At 39.5% G+C, this 22615-nt stretch overlaps 1 protein-coding gene across 3 annotated transcripts in view; it reads right to left on the bottom strand.

Annotated features, from left to right (window-relative positions):
• USP32 (ubiquitin specific peptidase 32) overlaps positions 1-22615 on the bottom strand; it is a 175327-nt gene that overhangs the window by 51579 nt on the left and 101133 nt on the right. For all 3 annotated transcript variants that reach the window (XM_075013828.1, XM_075013829.1, XM_075013830.1), the window contains exons 6-12: positions 12504-12635; positions 10400-10507; positions 9429-9544; positions 8962-9024; positions 4690-4773; positions 1036-1097; positions 799-901 (exon numbers count right to left, since the gene is read on the bottom strand). In XM_075013828.1, coding sequence (XP_074869929.1) covers positions 799-901; positions 1036-1097; positions 4690-4773; positions 8962-9024; positions 9429-9544; positions 10400-10507; positions 12504-12635 — 668 coding nt within the window. The remainder of the gene's footprint in view (positions 1-798; positions 902-1035; positions 1098-4689; positions 4774-8961; positions 9025-9428; positions 9545-10399; positions 10508-12503; positions 12636-22615) is intronic.

Raw genomic sequence — 22615 nt, 5'->3', positions numbered from 1 at the left:
CAGAATGGTATAATACTGCCAACCTTAATTCTGCACTGAGGCCTGCAGAGTTGGGCCCTCAGTCAGCAGCAGTCACTCTCCAGACACTCATCTCTGCAGGCAGCCATGCAGAGTAAGGGCGGGATAATATGGCACCGCCATCCTTACTTGTCAATCGCCACTGGCAGGGCATTGCTTTCAGAGCTGGGTGCCTGGATAGCTGCATAGCTCTGGGGGCAGCACAGAAATTAGGGCAGCAATACCACAACCCCCTAAAAATAACCCTGCAAGATACCTGCAATGCGCTTTTGGTTCAGGATCATCAAATTTGGAAACGCTGGTCTCCCCCACTGAATCCGTATAGCACACAAAAGACCAGATTTCATGGTCCACAATTTGTTTTTCATGGCTCTGAATTTAGCAGGGACCTAATTATTATCAATAGTTATCTCAAGGGCCAAGTGGGATGTGACTTCACCAAATAAATCAGTCAGAACAAGGAGACTGTGTATTGGCAAGAGAACTCTTCTTTGACAATCACTTTAAAAAGCAGCAATGATGGAAAAGAAAATGTAAAGTATGACTGCCTGATGAGATCTTAGTGCACAGCTTAGTGTGCAACCGTGATTCTCTAAATCAATGTGTTTCCTCTAACAGATAAGAGATGTTTAACTTCTAGCATTCTATTTTATTTACATATTGGTATAATCGATTAAGCAGTCATTTGTTCTTCCTCTGCTGTTTTATCAACACATGCAAAAATGTAATTGCACAATGTTGAAACTTCATTGTGTTAACATGAGCTATCGCTAAACTTACATATTTGACATATTCTTTCCATTGCTGCCACCACTGCATTGCAATGAGATACCAGTTGTGCCCTGGCTGGAGACCGTATCTGCTTTCCCGTTCTAGCCAACCCCTGTGTAAAAGGATTAAGAAAACAATACAAAGTCATTACTTGAAACATGGCAGCTGCAAGAAAACAAGCCAAATACTGAAACTGTGGCTCATATAGGAAGCTATAAAAATATTTTTTTCCAATAAAATGCATACCTAATAATTTGTCCTTCCTCTTCTGGAGTAGCAGGTCTTAAACCCAAAACTATATGGCACACCTAGGCAGAAAAAGGGAGGTAAATCTTATCATAAAGGTGTCAGACTATGAATGAGACAGTAGGTAAGAAGTAATAAGAGCATCTTCCATGCAAAGACATCTTTTAGAGACAGCTTTTGAGTGATGATAGATGATTTCAACTCAGAGGATTCACAGCCAAGATTAGTTTTTTACATGGTTTTAGCCAAGCAGGTTACTAAACTGCTGAACTCACAGGATCCTGTTTGTGCTATTTCACCAAAGGTAAGCCCCAACATAGATGCCCAAGGAAAAAAGAAAAAGGAAGGACTAACTTAGAAAAAATTGAAGTAAGTACTAAAAGGCCCATGCAGACTTCCCCAACTACATTCACCCCGAACGTTAATCAATTTTAATAAACAAATCCGACCCAACTTCTGACAAAGGTAAAGATGACAGCTGTACTGAAGTAATGCAGTATTTAGTTTAACTCTTCTGTAGGTCTTCTCCTCTGGTGATGTGAAAATGCTACAGAAAGGAGGGCAAGTATCATTCTCTGTTTTGCTTGTGAGGAAACTGAGGACTTGCCCAAGGCCATTCAGTGACAGAGCCAGAATCCATGCCTCCAATTCCCAGTCCAGCGACTGGCTGGATCTCTAGACCATGCCACCTCTCCTACAAAACAAGGAAGGCATGGCCACTCCGCTGCGAGAAAAGTTCATACTCTCTGCAGCTTATCCCACTACTAGTATTTATCTCAGTTGGCAACCACAAAAATGTAAGCCTCAGCCTAAGATTTCTATCTGAGCTTGTCTACACCTAAGGTTTCTCTGTATGAACATCTATATCCCACGAGATCCTTCTCTTTTATAAATCAGTCCCATCTCCCTGATCATCTTCTGCAGAATAATCTAGCTGTATTGTACAGCAGAAATTTTTAACATCTTCTAACTGGGTTGTTCAACAAAAGAATCCTGGCCACCACGTTATGGGGGAGGAAAGAAAAAAAAACAAAAAAAGTAACTCAGTTTCAATACCAATAAAGTATTAAAATTCATTTTCTACTAATATATTCACATGAAATTAACATTAATTATTAACAATCATGTTTATTACAGTAGTAACTAAGAACAAACCAAGAACAAGGCCCAATAATGCTTGGCATTGAGGACACACAGTTAGCAATAAACTATGCCTGAAACAGAGAAGACACAGGATAGGGGAAAGTGATAGAACACACAGAAGAACAAAGCGAAACTTTGTATTAGTTCCAATATTATTATATTTGAGGCATAAGCTCAAGTGGAAAGAAGAGTGGAGACGCATTTGGCAAGGTATGGAGGGGGAAAGGCCCCCCAGTGCTGTTCCCCCCCACCCCGGCATCTCAGGCCACCTTGCTGGGGAGAGACCTGGATGTTAGTTTCGGCAGAGGGAAGTGTCCCACTGCATCCACGGGCATGTTGGGGGAGGGATGACTCTAGCTGGACCCATTTTAATCCCAATTCCCCCCAAGTGCAGCAGGCCCTGATTTGCTTTCATCTGCATCTGCTCCTACAGGCTACAACAACTCTGCAGTTTCTCCCTAATGTCATGTGGGGAAAGACCACCTTGGTTCTACTTTCCTCAGAGTCGGGGGAAGAGTGGGTCTTCTCCAACAAAACATTTGGTCTTTGAGCCAGTTTCCAGATTGGTTGTTCCTCATTCCATGCTTTCCATGTGTCTTTGGAGGCTCTCAATTTGAATCTCAGCTGGAGATGTCTAATGATTGGTAGAACAACCGATTTAAATTGGTATTACAGTGAGAGAGCTGGTATCCTAATACTCTAAATAAAAGATAGGTCATTAGCGGCTGGGAAGTGACAGATTTCCCAACAACTATAACAGCTGGCTCTGATGTTAGGTTTGTTTTTTTTTAAAACTAATTCTACAGCATACTAGCATCAGCTTCTTCAAAATAAGCCACCCCGATGTTATCAAACCAATATACTAAAAGGTTTGATTTAAAGCAATGAAGACCAAACAAATAACAAAATACTTCACATTTCTACAGCATTCTTCATCTGTATGGCTCAAAGTCTTCATTAAGACTGATAAACATCACCATTTTACAGATGGGGAACTGAGGCACAAAGAAGTTAAGTGACGGCACAAACACATCAAAGGCAAGGATTAGCGTCCTGGTCTTCAGTCTAACGTCTTGTGCAGTGAGCATGCTGAGCTGGAGATGGCTTTTTAGATGAGAAGAGCTTCGCGGGGGGGAAGTAGGGGGTTCCTACTTTTAGTGGATTCATGAAGAGAGCAAGGAGGAGGTACAAAAAAATTAATTAAAAAAGTATCATTAGGAGAATGAAAATTCTGAACACTTAGGGAAGGTCTACAATACAGCAGAAACGTGAATTGAGGTACACAATTCTAGCGGCATTAATTATGCAGCTAGAGTTAATGTACCTTAAATCAGGCTTCCATGCCATTTAAGGGAGATCGGTTGGAGTGTGCACTCCCATTGACTTCCCTTACTCTTAACAGGAGACAGGAGTACCAGTGCCAACACAGGTAAGTTTGATTTAATGCATCCCTATTGGGCACGCTAAATTGAAGTCTGGAAGAGTCAATCTTCTCCGTAGTGAAGATGCACCCTCATTGAAGAACAAATACAACTAACTCATTGCTGGAGACACTTAGCTGGACAATAGTTATTAATTTTAGCTCTGAAACACGTGTATGTTTATTAGATACTAGTTAAGCACCAAATACATTTGATGGCTTCCAAAAATGAAGATTGCAATACACATGCCCAATTTTGACAGAAGTACCATCGTCACAATAGCTAAAGTTACCTTGGAAACAATGACTACATAAGAGATCTTGAAGAAAGGGCTGGCTCAATAGCCCAGGGTTTGGGAGGGATCTGAAGTCTTATTTTTTATTTTGCTGCACCCACTCTCCCTGCACTCACCCCTCCAGGAGGAAAGATACTCTTTTCACCTGAGACCATGTAACTAATTAAAAAATGGCATTGATAAACTCAGAATGGAGCCCCATACATGTTTCTGTGGGACTACATTTTGCCTAAATTAAGACAATCTTGAAATGTGGCTCTGCAGAATTTCTGAAACTGGGCATGACTTTGGATTTTTAAAATTCAATACACATTTGATTGTGAGCTTCTGAATCCAGGTTTACTTGCCTTGTGAAGAGCATGTGATATTGTTTTTGTGCACTAGTCATATCTATACATTAATATTTATTTATTTAGGCTCTTTAGATGATGCCTAAGGAAATGGCAAAAAAAATTATTGTAAACGGCAGCAGCAGATTTTTTTCATTTTCTGTATTACTAGCTTAGGGAAGATTTGGAACACTAGCCTTTCTAAGGGGGCATGTAACCACTGTTACACTTTATATTTATTTCCATCTTATATACAGCATATTCTATTTTTAATAGCTTGGGCTTCAGGCATCTCAGCCCACTTAAGTGAATAACAAGCAACTAGTGCACTCTTACAAACCCACAATATTTAAACAGACCAAACTTCATGAGTTGACAAATGCTGATGCTGCACATAGTGATGGCGAAAGTAAAGCTCATGAGTTAATTACCATATTGCAAATGTTTAAATTTGTGTGAAATGTACCTGAAAAAGTAGATTTAAAAATTCATTGGCAAGAGCACTCTTCACACTCCAGATCTGATAGTCTTCTAGAGTGAGGTGTCCAAGCTACATTAAAAAGAGGAGAGGGGAAATAATGAGTATTATCAACTATACCTCATTCTGTGTAAACTGCATGTAAACCCGTCACATACGATATGAAAAGTAAGTGTCTGGGAAGGGATTAGCATATATAATTGATATAAAACTTCCATCTCAGACAAGAATGAGATTAAATCCAGATTCCAGTTTTAGCTTATTTTAGTTGAAGCACATGAATGTCACACAAAAACCACTTAGCACCCAACAAAAGCTACCAATCTTTGTTTCTGTAACATAATCCTGTAAGATTGTTTCCAATATCTATCCTAACCACACTTCTACAAGCTGTGACCAAAATTGCACAGAAGGATCCAGATGAATGGTAAGAACACTCATTTACTGCAAGGCTACATTCATACAGAACAGCACAGAAGTTGACCGCAGGGTTATGGTCTAATTGTTTTAAGATTCTAAAGTAGATTTTTCTTTCAATAATCTCATCATCATAATTTATAATCTGCACTTCAGAAAAATACTGGTAGTATGAAAATAGCTCCAAAGAGTTTACAAAAAGCACTGCTTGTTTTCAGTTTTTTTCCATTGAACCCAAATATGTTGAGTTCTGTATTAAACTGATCCTAGTAACAATTCTTTTAAATCAGAATGTAGATATTTACATGGCAAAACAGCAGAATTTTCCTAACGTGATTATTTCAGAAACATTTTAAAGGAGGAAAATAATGCAATTCCTTCTTGACAATTAAGCTGACATGGGCTTGTAATCACACCTCACCTACAGAATGCTTCCTAGCGTCAGGATGCAATGTTGCAGGGGATCATTAGGCTGTGTCTATACTCAGCCGGAAGGTCGACAGCTGATATGCAACTTTAGGTACACCAGCTGCATACCTAAAATCGACTTTTCAGCCATCAACTTCCATGCCTATCTTCACAGCAGAAGGTCGAGAGGAGTGCACCTCCCGTTGACCTTCCTTAATCTTCACCACTTGCAAGGAGTTCTGGGGTTGACGTTTACCCTGGAACGTGCCTGAGAGGTTGATCTGTGGTCAGTGGAGATGTAGGCGTAGCTGTTTTGTGACAAATAACTCCACTATCTCTTGCTGTCTTCAGTAAGTCCTCTGCCACTGAGCAAGAGTTCTTCCCTCTCCACCCTCATTCTGAACCAGGGCTGGTTCTTACCTTATGGTAGTTTGTCTTATCCCTACTTTAAACCTAGCCCTTCCCTTAACCCTCTCACTCTAGGATTGGGAGTTATGTCCGCCAAACAAGAATCATCCCTCAGTTCAATCTCTGGAGATGGAGTTCACCTCATACTTCCTTCCTTGGGGTAATCTGTCTTGTCCCTTTTCCTGGGGCTAGGTTTATGCCCCAGACCTAGCTGATTCAGGTTAGTCCCACCTCCTTCAAGCAAGACCTTCCCCTTCAGCCATGCCTCTGAAACTACAGTAATGCCTAAGACCTTATGTTAATCAATCTTATCCCCCTTCAAGCCAGAGCTCCCCACCAAGACCTCTTCCAAGAGCTAGGTTTGTGACTTAAGTTAGCTACAAGGCTTTTCCCAGTTACCCTCAGTTTAAAACTTTTTCAGTTAGCTTCCCTCTCTGGAGGGTTCAGCAGCACCTACCCTGCTGTGAGGATACAGGCAGCCTTTATACTGTTTCCGTTCCCCCAACTCCTTCCCAATTGGTTGGATGAGGGTGAAGCCTTGTCCCGGCTTGCGTGCAAGACTTCAGGCCCCACATTCGTAAAAAGTAAAGCAACAAAACCTGAAGCACAATGAATTCCTGGAGCTGCTTCTACCCTATGCCTGTCCTCTGTAGATCTTTGTATCTTTTTACTGGGTTTTTCATACCCTCAAAGGGCCGCACCCAGTTGTAGGGTGGACTAACTGGTAACACTACCCTATCACAGAAATAAAGGATGCATTTAAAAACTGCCCTGCCATTTCACAACACTACAGAGTTCTGCTTTTTTCTCCCCCACAAATCTTCACTGTCGGTAACATTAATAAAACTCCTGTTTCATGTCAAAATACTTCAAGTGATAAAGCAAAGGTCAAGTTGTAATACAGCTTTGCAAATGTCAGTTATACAAACTGTATTCTAATTCTTTGGCAGCAGCACAAAGCATTGCTGGCCACAGGTGAATATAAAATACATCCAACTCAAGAGATCAACAAGAATTAAGATTATAAATATAAACAAGAAATCACATGATACTGTAGTATGACATGGCTCAGCTGCCTTAAGCTTTCCAATTTTTTAAACAGTGTGCTAAAAGGCTCAATTTGATATTTTCCTAGTGAGATGCAATTGCATACACATTTACACAGCTGGGATAGCTAATAAATCACTGTTCACAACCTATTTCTTCCACAGTTCAAAGGCAAAATGAGATAATGTGTATAGGAGTTCAATAACCTACCTAATTATCACATCAGCAGCTTTATCCAGTGCTACTACTGTAATCTACTGGGAGGGTCCAATAGCCTACATGTAATGTGTGTTGAAAAGGTAAGGTCTCTTCCCTTTCATCTACATTTTGGGAATGGGTCATCAACATGCTTAGCCAGAGACTATCCTCACTGTGAGCCAAACTGTAAAAACCTGATTGGAAAGAGCATCCCAGTAGCTACTTTTCCTATTATGATAATGGAAGGCTCTTTCTACCAGATGATGGATCAACAATTTCACTGGAATGCAAATAGGTATAGTATACAATTACTCAAAGGTAATTAAGCTTTTCTAGGGATAGTTGATAGCTTCATAAGTAAGTTGTAGTTTAAAGCTTTCACGTATTTACAAGAATGTTACAAGGAAGAGGGAGAAAAATTATTCCGTTTAACTTCTGAGGGTAGGAAAAGAAGCAACGGTTTTAAATTGCAGGAAGAGAGGTGTAGGCTGGACATTAGGAAAAACTTCCTAGCTGTCAGAATGGTTAAGCACTTAAATTGCCAAGTGAGATTGTGGAATCGCCATCACTGGAGATATTTAAAAGTAGGTTAGACAAAAATCTGTAAGGGGTGACCTCCTAGGTGGTGCTTGGTCCTGCTGCGAGTGCAGGGGACTGGACCCACTACCTCTTGAGGTCCCTTCCAGTTCTAGGGTTCTATGATTCATGAACTTCCCCACTAACAGTTATGAGGCAATGAATGAAATCATGGAATCAAAGTCAATGCATACTGGAGGAGGTCGTATCATCCAGAACCAATAAGATTTAAAAAGTGCATTTCTCAAATATTTTAGTTATCCAATATGTATATAAAATACCCAAAAGAGAACTATGTAAGAACTAGATACTAATTTTATTATTTAAAGACTGATGAACTTTTGTACTATAAGGAAAAGTCAGGATAACTGCTGCTAGAGTACGTTTTATGGACTCCTGCCTTGGCTATGATACAGGTATATGTACTTCACTAAAAATGAAAATAATGTAAAATATATTTGATCTGAATGTAATATATCTACACAAGGCAAAATTTTATGCATTTCTAGGTGATATACCACCAATGACCACCTGAGAGATAGAACTATTCATCTTCCTATCTGCTGCGGAGTATGTGACAGATGCTGAGACAATGAACACTTTGGAGTTTATTATTCATTTGTTTATCATCTATGACTTCTTGTTTTTAACAGCAAAGCAAAATGAGATGTATAAAGCCATTTCTTCACCCAGAAAAAGACAAATTTACTAAAGCAGTACTAAGCGCATGTACATTCTAGTGTCAGCATAGGGTGATTAATTTTATTTGATTATATACATTTGGGCCCGATTTTCACAAGTGTTATTTCACACTGTGAGCCCCCCATTTACTTCACTTGACATTCACCAGAGCAACCCTTAAGAATATTTGCTCTGAAGCAAAAAGGTTGATGCACAAAACAAGGCATGTGGAACACAAGCACATCTGATTTTAACACCACCACCCTCTTGAAGCATGAACCAACTTCCATCTTGGTGGACAGCCATTTTGCTAGGCATTCTTACAGAAAAGCAATCATTTCAATCCATTAGGCAAACTGTTTTGCCAGTCTAGAAAATTAATCATTAATAAAGATGGTGAAAATTTTGTTAAAGTTACATTCTAATTAATGCATCTTTTTGTAAAAAATATGGAGTCTTTTTCTAATGCATCTGCCTAGAAAGTTTCAGTGAAAAACTGACTGACTTGGTTTAGCAAGTGCTCACCTTTGTGGTGTCATGTGCATCCAAAATGTGTTCTACGATTTCAGACAAGTTCATGACCAACTCCTTGACAAACAAATGAGAAAAGACAGTGTTATGTGCCTATACATTACTCTAGAGTTAGCCACAACAAGAGGAGAAAAAGAGTAAATATTTTGCTTTCAGTGATTTTTATTAAATATCTGGATATCTGCCTTGATGTCAGCCATATTTTTATATCTACACATCCCTTTGTACCCTAAGCAGAAATTACAGACAGTAATTGTACTTTTGTTAGAATCAGTGTAAGGTAGACTACTGGAAGTCATCTACATACATCACTTTCTTCAATTCAGACACTTAAAGAGGATGTTTTAGTTACATCTATCTTCAAATAACATTCATACTTGAAACCTAAAATTGATTCCTATTTTTTCAAAGGCAAAGGCAAATATAGAAAACAATAGGAGGGGATTTAAAACATGACTTACAGGTATCTTGTCAGTACGGTTATCTTTCCAGACTTCTAAAAGTGCAACTACCATTTCTTTAAGTTCAGTGCGAGACAAAACTCCATCCCGGTCAACGTCAAAAACCTTAAAGCAAACTGAAGGCGGGGTGGGGGGGAAGAATTATTTTTGGATTTTGAAAGTTATTGCACTAATATTCTAATCAGGACCACTGGGCTGATCAACTTCATTACAGGACAAAACCCTGCAAAGTCACAAGGACATGACTTAACTGACTGTTTTGAAACCTCACAACGTAATTGTGAGTTCTGGATTGTGGTAGAGGGAAACAAGATCCCTCTCTGCTCAAATGAAATTCAGACTCTCTCAGTTCCTTACTACCTGATATAACAGGGCATAGAATAAACATTTTCAGCATTAATAATTTTCCAGCTAGCTGACAATTTTTAAGCAACATAGATGCCATAATTATTTCAACTACTACGATACATCACAAATACAAGAAACCCCTAAGGAGCCAGCTGAATGAGACTGACAGTAAAGCCAACTGGTTCATACCAATTACAGCCTAGTAAATAAATTGCATGAGCACAATTTACTGAAAATACCAACAGTTTACATTTTCCTTTCTTCTCTATATAATGGGATGCAGACTTTAGCACCATGTACATGCTAATACAGTGTGTACATATGAATAATTAGCAAAGCTAAACTGCCAAAAATAACTTCCTGAATGCCACAAGTTTTTTCGACAGAGATTTATAGTTGGAATGATGTCATAGAATAACTCATAAAAATACATTTAATTAATGCCTATTTACCATGTTTAATAAATAAAGCCTTCATATACTTCATAAACTTAATTCAAGATATAATTTTATTTGTTTTCTTCTATCTCCTTCACAAGTATGGAAAAAAAAATTAAATAAATTTGATTGACAAAATTGAACTTTTTTTTTTTAAATTAGAAGCTTAGTATTTTGCACACTCACATTTTTGCCTTTCTGCCAAGGGTCCCCTGCAACATGCTGACAACCCACAGGAGATTTCCTTAAAGTCTATGTGATTGTCACGATTTTCATCAAAGGCATTAAACAAACCTACAAACCACAGAAGCATCACCACACACGGAGTCTGATCAGACAAATCTCAAACAATATTTAGCACTTACATAATGGTTTATACATCTTCACAGCAAGGTACAAACATTAGTTACAGTAATTAATTCTCAACACCTGTGAGGCAGATAATTAAGCATTATTATGACCATTTGATAGACAGGAAGCCAAAAAAAACATATTAAGTAACTTACACTGGGCTACACAGAGGAAAGAATTAAAAAGCAAAACAAAACAAAAAAACCACTCAGAATTCCTGGCCAACAGCCTGTTTTTAGACCATACTATCTTCCTAATGTTTAATGACTTACACAAGTCATTTGTGTGTTTGGGAAATAACTTTCGTTCCCAGGACTGCCTTGATACATTCTTCCAAAGTACCGAACGGCCACATTTTTAAAGGACCTCAGGCACTTCAAAACGCAGAGGGGCTCCAATGGGATTTTCAAAAATGCCTTACTGCCCATCTCATCTTCCTGCACCTTTACTAACCTAGCTCTGCATGATTTAGGACAGGGGTTCTCAATCTCTCTCTTCCTGCAGCCCTCCCAACCATGCCATAAGAACTCCCTGGCCCACTTGTGTCACAGTAACTGGTTTTCTGTGTGTATATAAGCCATGGCTCGCATTAGGGAGGTAGTAAGCAAAGCAACTGCCTGGGGCCCCATGCCAAGGGGTCCCTGCAAAGCCACATTGCTTAGGCATCAGCTTCAGCCACAGCTGGCAGGACTCCAGGCCCCAGACTTCAGCCCGAAGTGCTGGGGCATTGAGTTTCTGTCCTGGGCTCCAACAGGTCTAACACTGATCCTGTTTGGTGGCTCCCTGAAACCTGCTTGCAGCTCCTGGGCCTCTGAGAACTACTGACTTAGGATTACCAATGGGACGGTGGTACTTAAATCCGTCGGTGTTTTTGAAAATTCTTCTTTCAATAAAATCTTTACTCTCAATGAAAGAAGTGTAGCATTCACAAAATAAACAAACACAGGTACAATAACAGTTCAGGCTTCTCAGCGTGAGTCCCAAGTAGGGAAACACACCACTTCTGAAGAGAAAGGATACTTGAGTTGCCAGGGCTCATTTCAGGGGCACATTCTTACATGCACTGAACAGCATATCTGCTTTGTTGGAGACTTAAGACAATACAATCTAGTTGAGGATATACTGTCCCTGTTTTTAGTTGCTACCAACACTGCCAACCCTTGTCAAAGAACAACAATTGTGGTAGTTTTTGTGATATGGACACCAGTTCATAAACAAGTGGAATGAGACCTAACTGATTACCACAGAACACCCAAAAATGATTATGTGGTTATAACCTTCAGTCACTACCAACCTGGCTGGGCTTTGAAGAGCCAACCTAGTTACGAATGGCTGGGCTCTGTATTCCCATTACCGAGCTTCTGAGCCAACTAGTCACTTTCCCCTCTTTTATCTTGAGCTGTTATAAAGAAAGGTCTCTTTAATTGGCTGTAGGACAACCTCTTAGCTGAGCACACTGAATACGCTTTTACAGATGAAACTACTTGGCGTTTAAAAAATATTTCCATATTCTTGGCTGAAGACACAATGGAATAATTTTCTGAATATTAGAAAATTTCAATAAAGAAATTTCAAAGAATTATAAGGTAATTTAAACAATACACATCAGAACATTTGTCAGCTTTCCTGATCGTTCAGATGTATGCATCTCAGAGGAACTATTACTCATCACTCTACATTTGTCAATAAACAAGCACTCTCAACTGTTTTCTATCCTTTTTCTGAATATTTAGAGCTGAAAGAAACAAATCTTCCTTCCACATAAGCTTTAATAATGCATGAAAAAGAAAGTACTAAGAAAGCAACATCACATCTGTGACAGAGCTTGGCTTTTTAGAGTTCCACAAATAAGCATTTCTGAGATGAAACTGGAGCATACTAGTACAAGCACCATAGCAATACAACTGCATAGAGTGAGTATTTGTATCCATGACCATACCTTCACTCAGAGATGGATGAATCGGAGGGGAAACTAATGGGCCAAATGTCTCTAAATCAAAACGTCCAGTTCTTGACTGAGCCTTCAGAAGCCAATATCGTTTTTCAAGATCAATGATATCTGACTCTTCCACTGTATGCAAAAATAAGTAAATCTGAGTCACAACAAGGTCTTTTTAAAAAAAGACATTTAAGTGATATCACTACAAAGAAAATGCATACCCAAGTTTGCTTAGATACTTATAAAGAAACTTCTAGAACAACAATATTCACTCATGAATATAAAGAAAAGTTCTTTAAACATCCTATGTAGTTCATTTGCAAAGACTGAAATATTTTAACAGATAAACTTTTGCCACTCATATAGGGAGTTAAACTTAGTGCAATGAAAACAGAAAATTACTTCTTTAAAAAGAAAAATAATGAATCATTTTATGCCTGTTGCTGACATGTACAGAATCACTGCACATCACCACAATTACTCCACAGATTAAAAGCAATTACACTGTGATCTGTCTTGGTATCGCACATCCAAATGTACCACAGAAGTGAACTTTTTCCAGCTGCTGAGTTTCGGTAAGTCTCTTGTTCTATCTGGTAATTTTTCCTCCTCATACTGACGTCTAATTGCACAGAGAGCCTATTTTCTCAATGCTGGTTGTCAACAGGGCAGAACATTAGAATACTGAAATGGAAATGGAAAATGAGCTTTTTGACACAGAGTACAATGAATATCCAAGTATAGGGACTTGGCTGCTCCACTGAGGCCTTCATGTTTCAAAACTGCATGTTAAAGCTAGAACAAATTCCTGTACAAAGTACCAAGGAATTAAAACTAAGAGCTAATACAACTATAACTTAAGCTTATCTTTACACATTAATATTTTTCTACAATTAATGATTATTTCCAACTATAAATCATTTGCCTTTCTTATCTCTATTACAACAAGACCCAGAGACTGAGGCTGCTGCTACACTGCCACTCTCCTGTTGGCAGTGCCATGGTAACGAGGCAATTCAAAGCAGGCTAATGAGGCGATGATGTGCATGTTCAGCACCTCATTAGCACAATGGCAGACATGCAAATTTGAAAGTGAAGACTTTGAATTGCAGATGGACAGTGAAGATGGGAGCAGCCTCGAAATAAGCGCCCCACTTTGGCATTCCCTTACTCCCATCTAGTTCTGTGGGAGTAAGGGAAAGTTGAAGTGGGAAGCTTATTTTGAAGCTGCCCCCATCTTCACTGGCCATCTGCAATTCAAACTCTGTTCACACAGCCACTGTTATGCTAATGAGGCACTGAATATGTACATTAGCTTCTCATTCGCCTGCTTCAAATTGCCTCATTACAATGGCATCTCTGATGGGAGAATGGTAAGGCGGCAGCAGCCACAGTAGTGAGGCTCCAATGCCCAAATTCAAATTTGAGCACTTCAGGGGAAGGATTATACTAATCCAAAACCAGAACACACTATCACCAAAGCGGTGGGGAGTCACCGGGCACTGCACACTCACCCACAGTCCGATGCACCTTTCAGCCAGCAGGTAGAACAGAAGGTTACTTAGACAACAGGGCACAGCGCAGAATGGACTTGTCAGCACAGGAACCAGGAGCAGTCAGTACGATCTATCTTGGGGAGAAAGGGCCCACAAGCTAGTGCTGGTATCCCCTCTCGGCAGACCAACCCCGCCCAGAGCAACCCACACACTTAGTAGCCTACTCCCAGTCCCCCAGACAGCCCTGCCTCTGATCTTTGTACTCCTTCCTGAGCAAAAGGTGTCACCTGGCCATACCCATCCCCTGCACAGGCTGCAAAAGCCATCAGCCACTGTGTACATGAGGGAGGCTATTATGCTCAAAACTCCATCACAGCTAGGCAGTAGTGCAGCGCCCCAGGAAACCAACGCGCACACACGGTGTTACTACAGGAGAGCAGAAATCACATGCAACATAATAAGGTGGCTAGAATCCCCACTAAGCACATAAAATCCCCATTTCGTTACTTGACTATAAGAAGGAAAGAGAAGAGATGAAGGAGGAAACTGCCACAAGCATGTGTCAGTGACATTCACAACTAGATCGTTTCTATTCTTTTTTAATTTCAAGATAATTATCAGATAAATGAGTTAAATAAGCAAAGGCCCCAACAACCAATTAAATTTTAAAATAGACAAAGGGAGGAGCACAAAGTTTCTGCAAGGAAGCAAGATGAGAACTCCATCTGCAAACAGCTGCTTCTGCAAAAGTAAAATCTGAGGTCAATTTCTGCACTTGAAATAACAACCCTGCAAGAAACATTTTCACCCAAGTATTCTACCCATGAGTTATAAGTATGTGTGTCGACACCGCTTTAGATTGGTGTGAATTAAGTATTTCTCAAATATCTATTGAATAACAAAGCTGTCTATATTAAGAAACAATGTGTGTGATCTCATTCCCAGATGGTTCTAAGTCCTTAAAACTATGCCAGTTTTTAATAGGATTTAATTTTAGCTATTTGGCCTGGTAAGACTACAGAAAAAAAACAATGATACTTGGAAGAAAAGCTGAAGAAAATCAAAAGGGATGAAGTTTTAATACTTCATTTTTGCCTTGACTTCTGGTTTTAGCAGATCAATATAAGCCAATATGTATTCCAGACTTAAGAATCTGGTCAGACTTAATGGCAAAAAAAAAGCAAACAGAAGTGAACACTTCCTCAAAACGCATACTGGATTTTGACAGGCAACTTACACTGCTCTGTGAATGCAACTATCAGCTGCTCTTTGGTTCAGGTCTAATCATAAGTAGCAATAGTAACGGATCACAGCCCAAGGTTAAAGTTGCTAGTTTGTATTTCCAGAACATCACTCATTGGTACTTTGTATTACACTGAAAAAAGGTGAATGACAAGAAAAATGTAGTTGTATACATTTACTCTATGCAGTTCAGTTTACAGTCACATTAGCATTAGCATGAACACATTTTAACAGCCCAGAAGCCATGTGGTGTAATGGCTATTCAAAGCTACCTTCATCCCTGCACATCAGTAGAAAGTATTAAAAAAACAATTACATATGAAGCACAGAATCTGGACTCCTATTTTCTCTGGATATCCTCCAACAAATGTGCACTATCAAACTGTTTTGTTTCTGCTATCTACAATGCACGTTCAAGAAAATCACAATATTCCTATCAAAGTAGTTAGAAATAGCAATGCATGAGATGTGAGGAACCCATTACAAGGTAAATGGATACAACTATTACATTTGCATTGTCACTACCTACATTAGAGACTGCACTGATGCAGCCGCTAACAACCAGACTAGTTATTCATTGTCCAAGGAGAGTGACATGCAAAAAAGCAGCATAAATCTTGTAACTATGATTTTTTAAATTCTTTAATATTCCCAAGTGTAGCAATAACTAATGATTTTTTAAATGGGTCTTGATACTGGACTGCTTTAATTTCTAGCAAGTTCCCACTGCAGCTCAAGGCCACTCTGTGACCTGCTGCATACTTGTATGTCTCAGGAAATTTCTTGCAGGGCTGAGAAGAGGTTTTCCCATGTTCTGGCCCTACTCCCAGAATCAGAACCACGCTTTAATCTTTACAAAGGTTCTTTAAGGCTGTCACTGCACACTCACCATGCTGAAATAGAGGGTTTTTTTAAATAGTAAAATTAAAAAGCAAAAAACCAGGTTAGAAATGGACCATTCCAATACATAAAAGGTGAGGGAAAGGATCTGCTCAAGTGATCCCCAGTGTGTTTCAGGATGTGATGCAAGGTGATTGGTGTATTTCACTCCCAAGTTTCACAACCAAAGGGCCTTCTGACACAGAGCTGAAGCTCAAGCCCCTCCCTGCTTGCCGATGTAAAATACTAAAGCCATGTCGTGCCTTAGGACCTTTACCACTTTGCCTGAGGCTTGGGGAAGGAACACCTGGCAAGCCAAGCGTACTGCCCTGAGTTTCCTGATGTTTATATGCAGAGGGAGTTCCTTCTGGGACAAGAGGCCCTAAATCTGCCCAAGTGGGCTCCTCACCCCAGGTATGATATGTCAGACTAGGGTCACCAACACCTGAGGGGCAACAAAGGATATCCCTTTCATTTTGGGTCCTGGATCTCTCGGGCAGGTAAGCTAAGTGTGGAGAGGAGGCAGGATTGAGAGTATTGAGTCCAGGTAGCATCTACTCAGGGAGCAGACTAGTTACAGCTCTATACATCATTACTGGGTGGATGGTGACCTTCAAAATCATCTCCGACATCTCCTAAAACTGGGCTTCTGGCACGGAGGTTTTAACCTGTGTCAAACAGAAGACTTGCCTGATGAACTCTACTCTTTAAACTGGCACCAGAATTGATGTCTGTTCATTATCAACAGATCCAGCAGCTGGAAAGTGGCCCATACTGTCCTGATGCTGTGCTGCACCTGAGCCTGCAAATGACTGGAATCACCCAGTCATCAATATATGGGTAGACTTGCATGCCTTGACACCTGAAGAAGCTGCTACCACTGTCACACCCTTTATGAAGTTCAGTGGTGTTGCTGATAGGCTGAAGGGAAGAACAGTGAACTGAGGGTTAGCACTGATCCACTACAAAGCTGAGAAGATAGGTGTGGAAACTACCCTCCTTTGAACTAAGGTCAACAAAACAATCTTCAGGAGCCAGGGAAAGAATAATGGAGTACATGGAGACAATGCAAAACCTCATTTTCTTGAGAGATCTGTACAGGTAATGCAAGTCCAGGATGAGCTGTAGACCTCTCCCTGTTTCCCAGGCCTTCAGGATTAGGGAACACTGGGAGTAAAAGCTCTTTCCATTTATGTCTCAAGAAGCCTCCTATGTGGGCCTCACAGGAAGGTTTGCACCTCCTGGACAACAAGCTGCTCATGGGAAGAGTCCCCAAGGAGGGACGGGGAAGGAAGGTAGGAGGATGAGAACTGTAGGGTATAACTAACTTTTACTGTACTCATTATCCAATGGTTCAATGTTATATATGATCATGCGGAGCTGAAGAGAGACAGGCAGCACAAAACACAAGGGGAGATGATTCTAAAGCTGAGACTGGCATCTCACCCTCCTGTGCACTGCCAAAAGGCCTGCCTGGTTATGCTAGGATATCTGTGAGAGCCCCACTGGAAGGCTGAGGTGGGAAGGAAGGTTGGCATGTCTTACAACCCTGCCCTATTCTCTTCTAGAGCTCCTGGAAGTGCTGGGAATCCGGGAGGCTGTTGGAAGGTGGAGAGGTATACAGGCCCAAGGAGCCTTGAGGCCATGATTCTGAGTCCATCCCTTCCACGAACAGGAAGATACTCTCAAAGGGAAGGTATCAGGCAGGCTGTTGTACTTCATGAGGAACTGAGCTGGCCACATCCAGAGCTTCCTTGTCTCCTGTGACAAGGAATATTTAAATTTGGACAATGAGTCCCACCGATGAAAACTGTACTTCCCCAGCCGGGTCTGCTGGTTGTTGAGATTTAACTGGGGACTAACAGTTGAACAAAGATCACATCCAAACAATTCCAGTCTCTTGACCTCTTTATTCTGGTGGATATCAATCAATTACTCTTCTGTCCTGCTCATTCACTGCTAACACTATCACTGGGGTAATGGCTGCAAGTAACGGTACTCTCACGCATTGTCTAGATCATGGTATTTCTTTTCTGCTCTTTGTACAGGTGGGGTGGAGAAGCAGGAGTGTGCCACAGTCATCTGACAGGGTCCTTGCTGCCTCGTTAATAGGCAAGCCCACTCAGGAAGGAACAGCTGAAGTTAGGATGTCCACTAGGCTGTGTGCTGACTCCTCGAGCTCCTCAACTTCCACACCGAAGTTCACAGTGATCCTGTTCAGGAATTCTTCACGCAAGAGGGCAGGTTCTGGATCATGGACAGTAAGAAGAAACAAAGGGCAGAGGTTGGCAGCATCCTTCACACTAACATGGAACTCTAGAGGGTGCTACGGTCAGCCCAATACATAGGGCTGGGGGGAAGAAAAAAAGTCTGCCAACTGTGCACGTGACACACAAACACCTAACATGGAATACTCTCCGTATGTGGTTAAGCGCAAAATTTCTATGCTCTGGGCTTGCTTTCCCATTGCTCTGGTAGTTAAGTCCTTCAAGATAGGGGAGTTGAGGGTACCCAGCTTCTGGCAAAATAAAAGTAGACAGCTGCATAGAACAGGAAAGCCCAACACTTCCATTTTTAGAATTCAGATGTTCACGTATGCAAGGCAGATCAATTTCTGCTAACACCTTATTTCCCCACAAACATCTATCATTGTGCTATCTCCAATTTCCTTTCCCTAAACCTGTTATGAGTCTGTGACCCCTGCTTAACTACTTCCCTGTAGTACAGAATCTAAACTGACATTCTGTGGAGTTAGTTTTCCTTGTAAAAACATCTAGGGCTTGCAGAAATTGAATTCAATATTTAGGTGATTCTGTAAAAACCACCTCAACCAAAAACAAAAAACAGAAAGCACCATATTTCAGCTTTACTGCTTTGCACTTTTCACTGAGGTAGAATAAATGAGTTACTTGATGAAGAACTAAAACATTTTAATTTCAAACCTACAGGCTACCACCTCACAGGCTGCAGAAGTGGCTCTTGAGCAGAAGCAGCCAAAGAGAAAACAAGCTTGAATTTAATGCTGTTTGATTCAGACCATCATAAGAGTCAACTTCCAATACAGAGAAGGGGATATATATCTATATTCCACAGTACTCCAGAGAAGGAAAACCAGTGGACAACCCAGGGTAAGAGGATTTGTCTCAAACAAAAATATCCTTGTGAGAGTTAAGCCATACAATTGTAAAATATGACCAAATTTTGACAGAAGAGACCCGTGATTTATTACTTAAAGCAGTCACTCCGAAGATCAGTTTAAAAGCAAATAACTTCATTTAATGTAGGTTTATCTTGTCCCTTTAAAAATGTGAATAAAAACTGTGGTGCACAAAAATTAAGCTTTCTGTGAAGAGCAAGAAGTTTAGTTGCAGGTAACGTCCTTCTCCCTCTCCCAAACCCCACCACTCCTCGCTATATAAATTCTGGATTCTTTTTCCACTCAATTTCCATCTGATGAAGTGGGTTTTACCCACAAAAGCTCATGACTATATAAATTTGTTAGTCTCTAAGATGCCACAGGACTGCTGGTTATTTGTTAAAGACAAAGAACGTCACACTGAAAGCTCTCAGATTTTTTCCAAAGCACATTGTGAAAGCAGTTTGTACCTTAGGTAGGAACATGCAAAATACCTGCACCTATTGCTCAGAGGAAAAACAGGATGTTCTGCATACTTCTTGTTTGGCAACAGCCTGAACATCCTTCCACCTCAGAGGTGTTCGATAGTACAGTGGGTTTTTTCTCTTCCAAGATTAGAAATTTAGGTGTGTCTGTAAGTACAAGATATTATCCCTAGAATTTGCACTGGCAAATTACAACACACTTCCTTCTCTGTATCCTGTATATCGCTTGAGTATATAAACATACAATTATGAATCATGAGGGGAAAATGTAGGTAAATTACATGTTTTAAAACCATTGTAGCGGCCAGCAGTCTCCTGAGCTTACCTAGAATACTCAACTGTGATGGAATAAAAAAAAACTCAGATCTGGGTCATTCTTAAGAGTGACATTGGATTGTCAAGCAGTTAACTCACCAAGATACAAATCTAAGGTTATTAGAGATTAAACAGACAGGGGAGAATATGTCAGGAGAGAAGACACAGCTCAGACAAAGTGTATTTTTTTCACAGGTGTAAATATGGTGTCGTACTGAGAAGGGGGGTGGTCTCAAAGTTTCTCATGAGGAGTGGCGTATTACATTTTTCTACAGAAGATATGGATTAAGAAAACATTCTTGTAACTTCAAAACCAAACAAATGTTTGAGCGAAGAGCAAGATTAGAAGACAAGGACTACCCTGTGTAAGAGGTTTGAACAAGAGTAGAAAATTAGAGAGTAACATCAATTCCCCCGATTATTATTCAGATAAGGTAAAGAATAAGTTTGAGTTTTCTATGTATATTTTTCTACATGTATGTTAGATCCTAGTTTTCTCTTTCTAGAAGCCATGTAAATTCTAGTCACTTAAGGAACCAAAAACAGAACATAGATTAGTTCCCTTTTTTCTTCCCCAACCTACACTTATTTAGAAATAAGGAAATATAAAGGCTAAACAAGCAGGCCAGTTTTGATGCGTGATCTAATGCACAGCTGGTAACACCTGACAATTACATAAGTAAAGAGAAGAGTGTTAACACAATGCCCTAACCATCTACCAAACTAGGCAGTGGCAGCATAAACCTGCTTATTGAGGAGTCCTTAGTACTTGTTTAATTAAGGCTATTGGGTAACAGACTGATAAAATATAAAAATAAAGGAAACTCAAAATGGCTTGTACTTCATTTAATAAAACATGTTTGCCATATGTGGTTTCTTCAAAGTTATCTTAATTACTTGTGCCTATTTAACCTCGGAAAAGAATGATTGCCAACTAATGTTTTGTCTGCATTTTTGTCAAGCAGTGTTTTGACTAGCAAGGTCATTGAAAAGACTGTTTTGAACCTGTCATCTTTAAAAGGATTACTAATAAAATTAATATGAAAACTGCTACACAGATAACACCAGCCAGACAGTTCCAGTGACTTGATTAGACTTGCAAAATATTTTAGAAACCAAAAATAAGACAAAGTGGAAAACAGTTCTTCATTTACTATGTAATGAAGCTTTGTGGAACTGTCCATCAAGTTCACTTGAATAAAAAACCTTAAGAATGATGGACTACAGTACATGTACACATTTAGTTTAGAAGACATATGGAGTCTCAGGGGGTCAATGATCAGATCATTCAAAATTCTTCAATTAACTATTTTGGTATAATCTTATAAATCCAACTGCAACGTAGCATACAACACAAGATATATTCCTTATTTTATTTTATTTTTTTACTTTATGTAGTAATTTCACATTTTAATTATTTTTTCTTTTAAATGCATCCTTTGACCTATGTTTGTTTTTTTTATAAACTTAGTGTCCAATTTTAAAACCATTTTTACATGGCCTCTCTTCTAGGGGTTTCAAGCTGAGTTCCCAAAAACTGGGACACCAAAATCACTAGTAACCTCTGAAGATGCGGGCCTTCATGTTTGTAGTCCTTGGTCATTAATTCTATTATGTAATGTACCTTCTGTGGTTTTAATCCTTAGCACTGTTTCATAGCCACTATTTATATTGCACAACCTACAGTGTATCATTGTATTGGTTTTTTGGCAATTGAAAATAATGATCATAAAAGATTGTATAGTGTCTGAATATCAGTGTCTCCAAAGTAATTGTCAGATGAATGAAGAACTTTATATCTTGGTTCTCCAAATACAAAAAATACTATAATAAGACCTGCTCTGCCATCATCCACAGGAACCTTTCCAAGCCTCTTAAGAGTGCCTCTACAAATTAACAATGTTGTTAATTATGAAACAGAGGGGAAGTTATTTTCCATATACAGCGAAAATGCAATATAGAAAAAAGCCTTGAAGGAAAACGTAAGTGTAAAATTTCTGGTCAAATCAACTATACGACATGCTGTATATTTCTAAACTTTTTGTGTAAATATACACCATAAATTTCTGATGAATCTAGCCTTATATATCAAGATACACATCTATTGCATACTAAAGTTTAATACATTAGAGTGGTAGCCTAGGTCAAATAGTAGGCATATGCTTTTTCAAGTATGGGACCTTTACATTTGGGTTGAGATCCCACTATACTGGATGCTACACAAATATAAAATAAATGTTAGTAGCTGCCCCAGCGCTTTTGGTATCAGTCTCATAAAAGGGGATGTCCCGAAGTGTGTGCACACAGTTCATTGTATTATATAAATTGCTGAGGATATTCAAATCCTTAGCTGGGCAAAACACTTCAACCCATAGTAAGAATAAAAAAGTAATCACTGTTTTAGTACATTCTTAGTTTATAGCTCAAATTCTTTTGTCTTTTTTCTTAAATTTCTCTGGCTAATTGTAAAGATGAACACTTTTTAGATCTATAAAAAAACTTTAAAATGAAAGTGACTTTTAAACAGCAATTCAATAACTACAATCAGAGCCAAGTTAA

The sequence above is a fragment of the Carettochelys insculpta genome, chromosome 19 (genome assembly GCF_033958435.1).
Source record: "Carettochelys insculpta isolate YL-2023 chromosome 19, ASM3395843v1, whole genome shotgun sequence".
Classification (NCBI taxonomy): domain Eukaryota; kingdom Metazoa; phylum Chordata; order Testudines; family Carettochelyidae; genus Carettochelys; species Carettochelys insculpta.
This window is presented reverse-complemented; position numbering and strand designations above follow the sequence as displayed.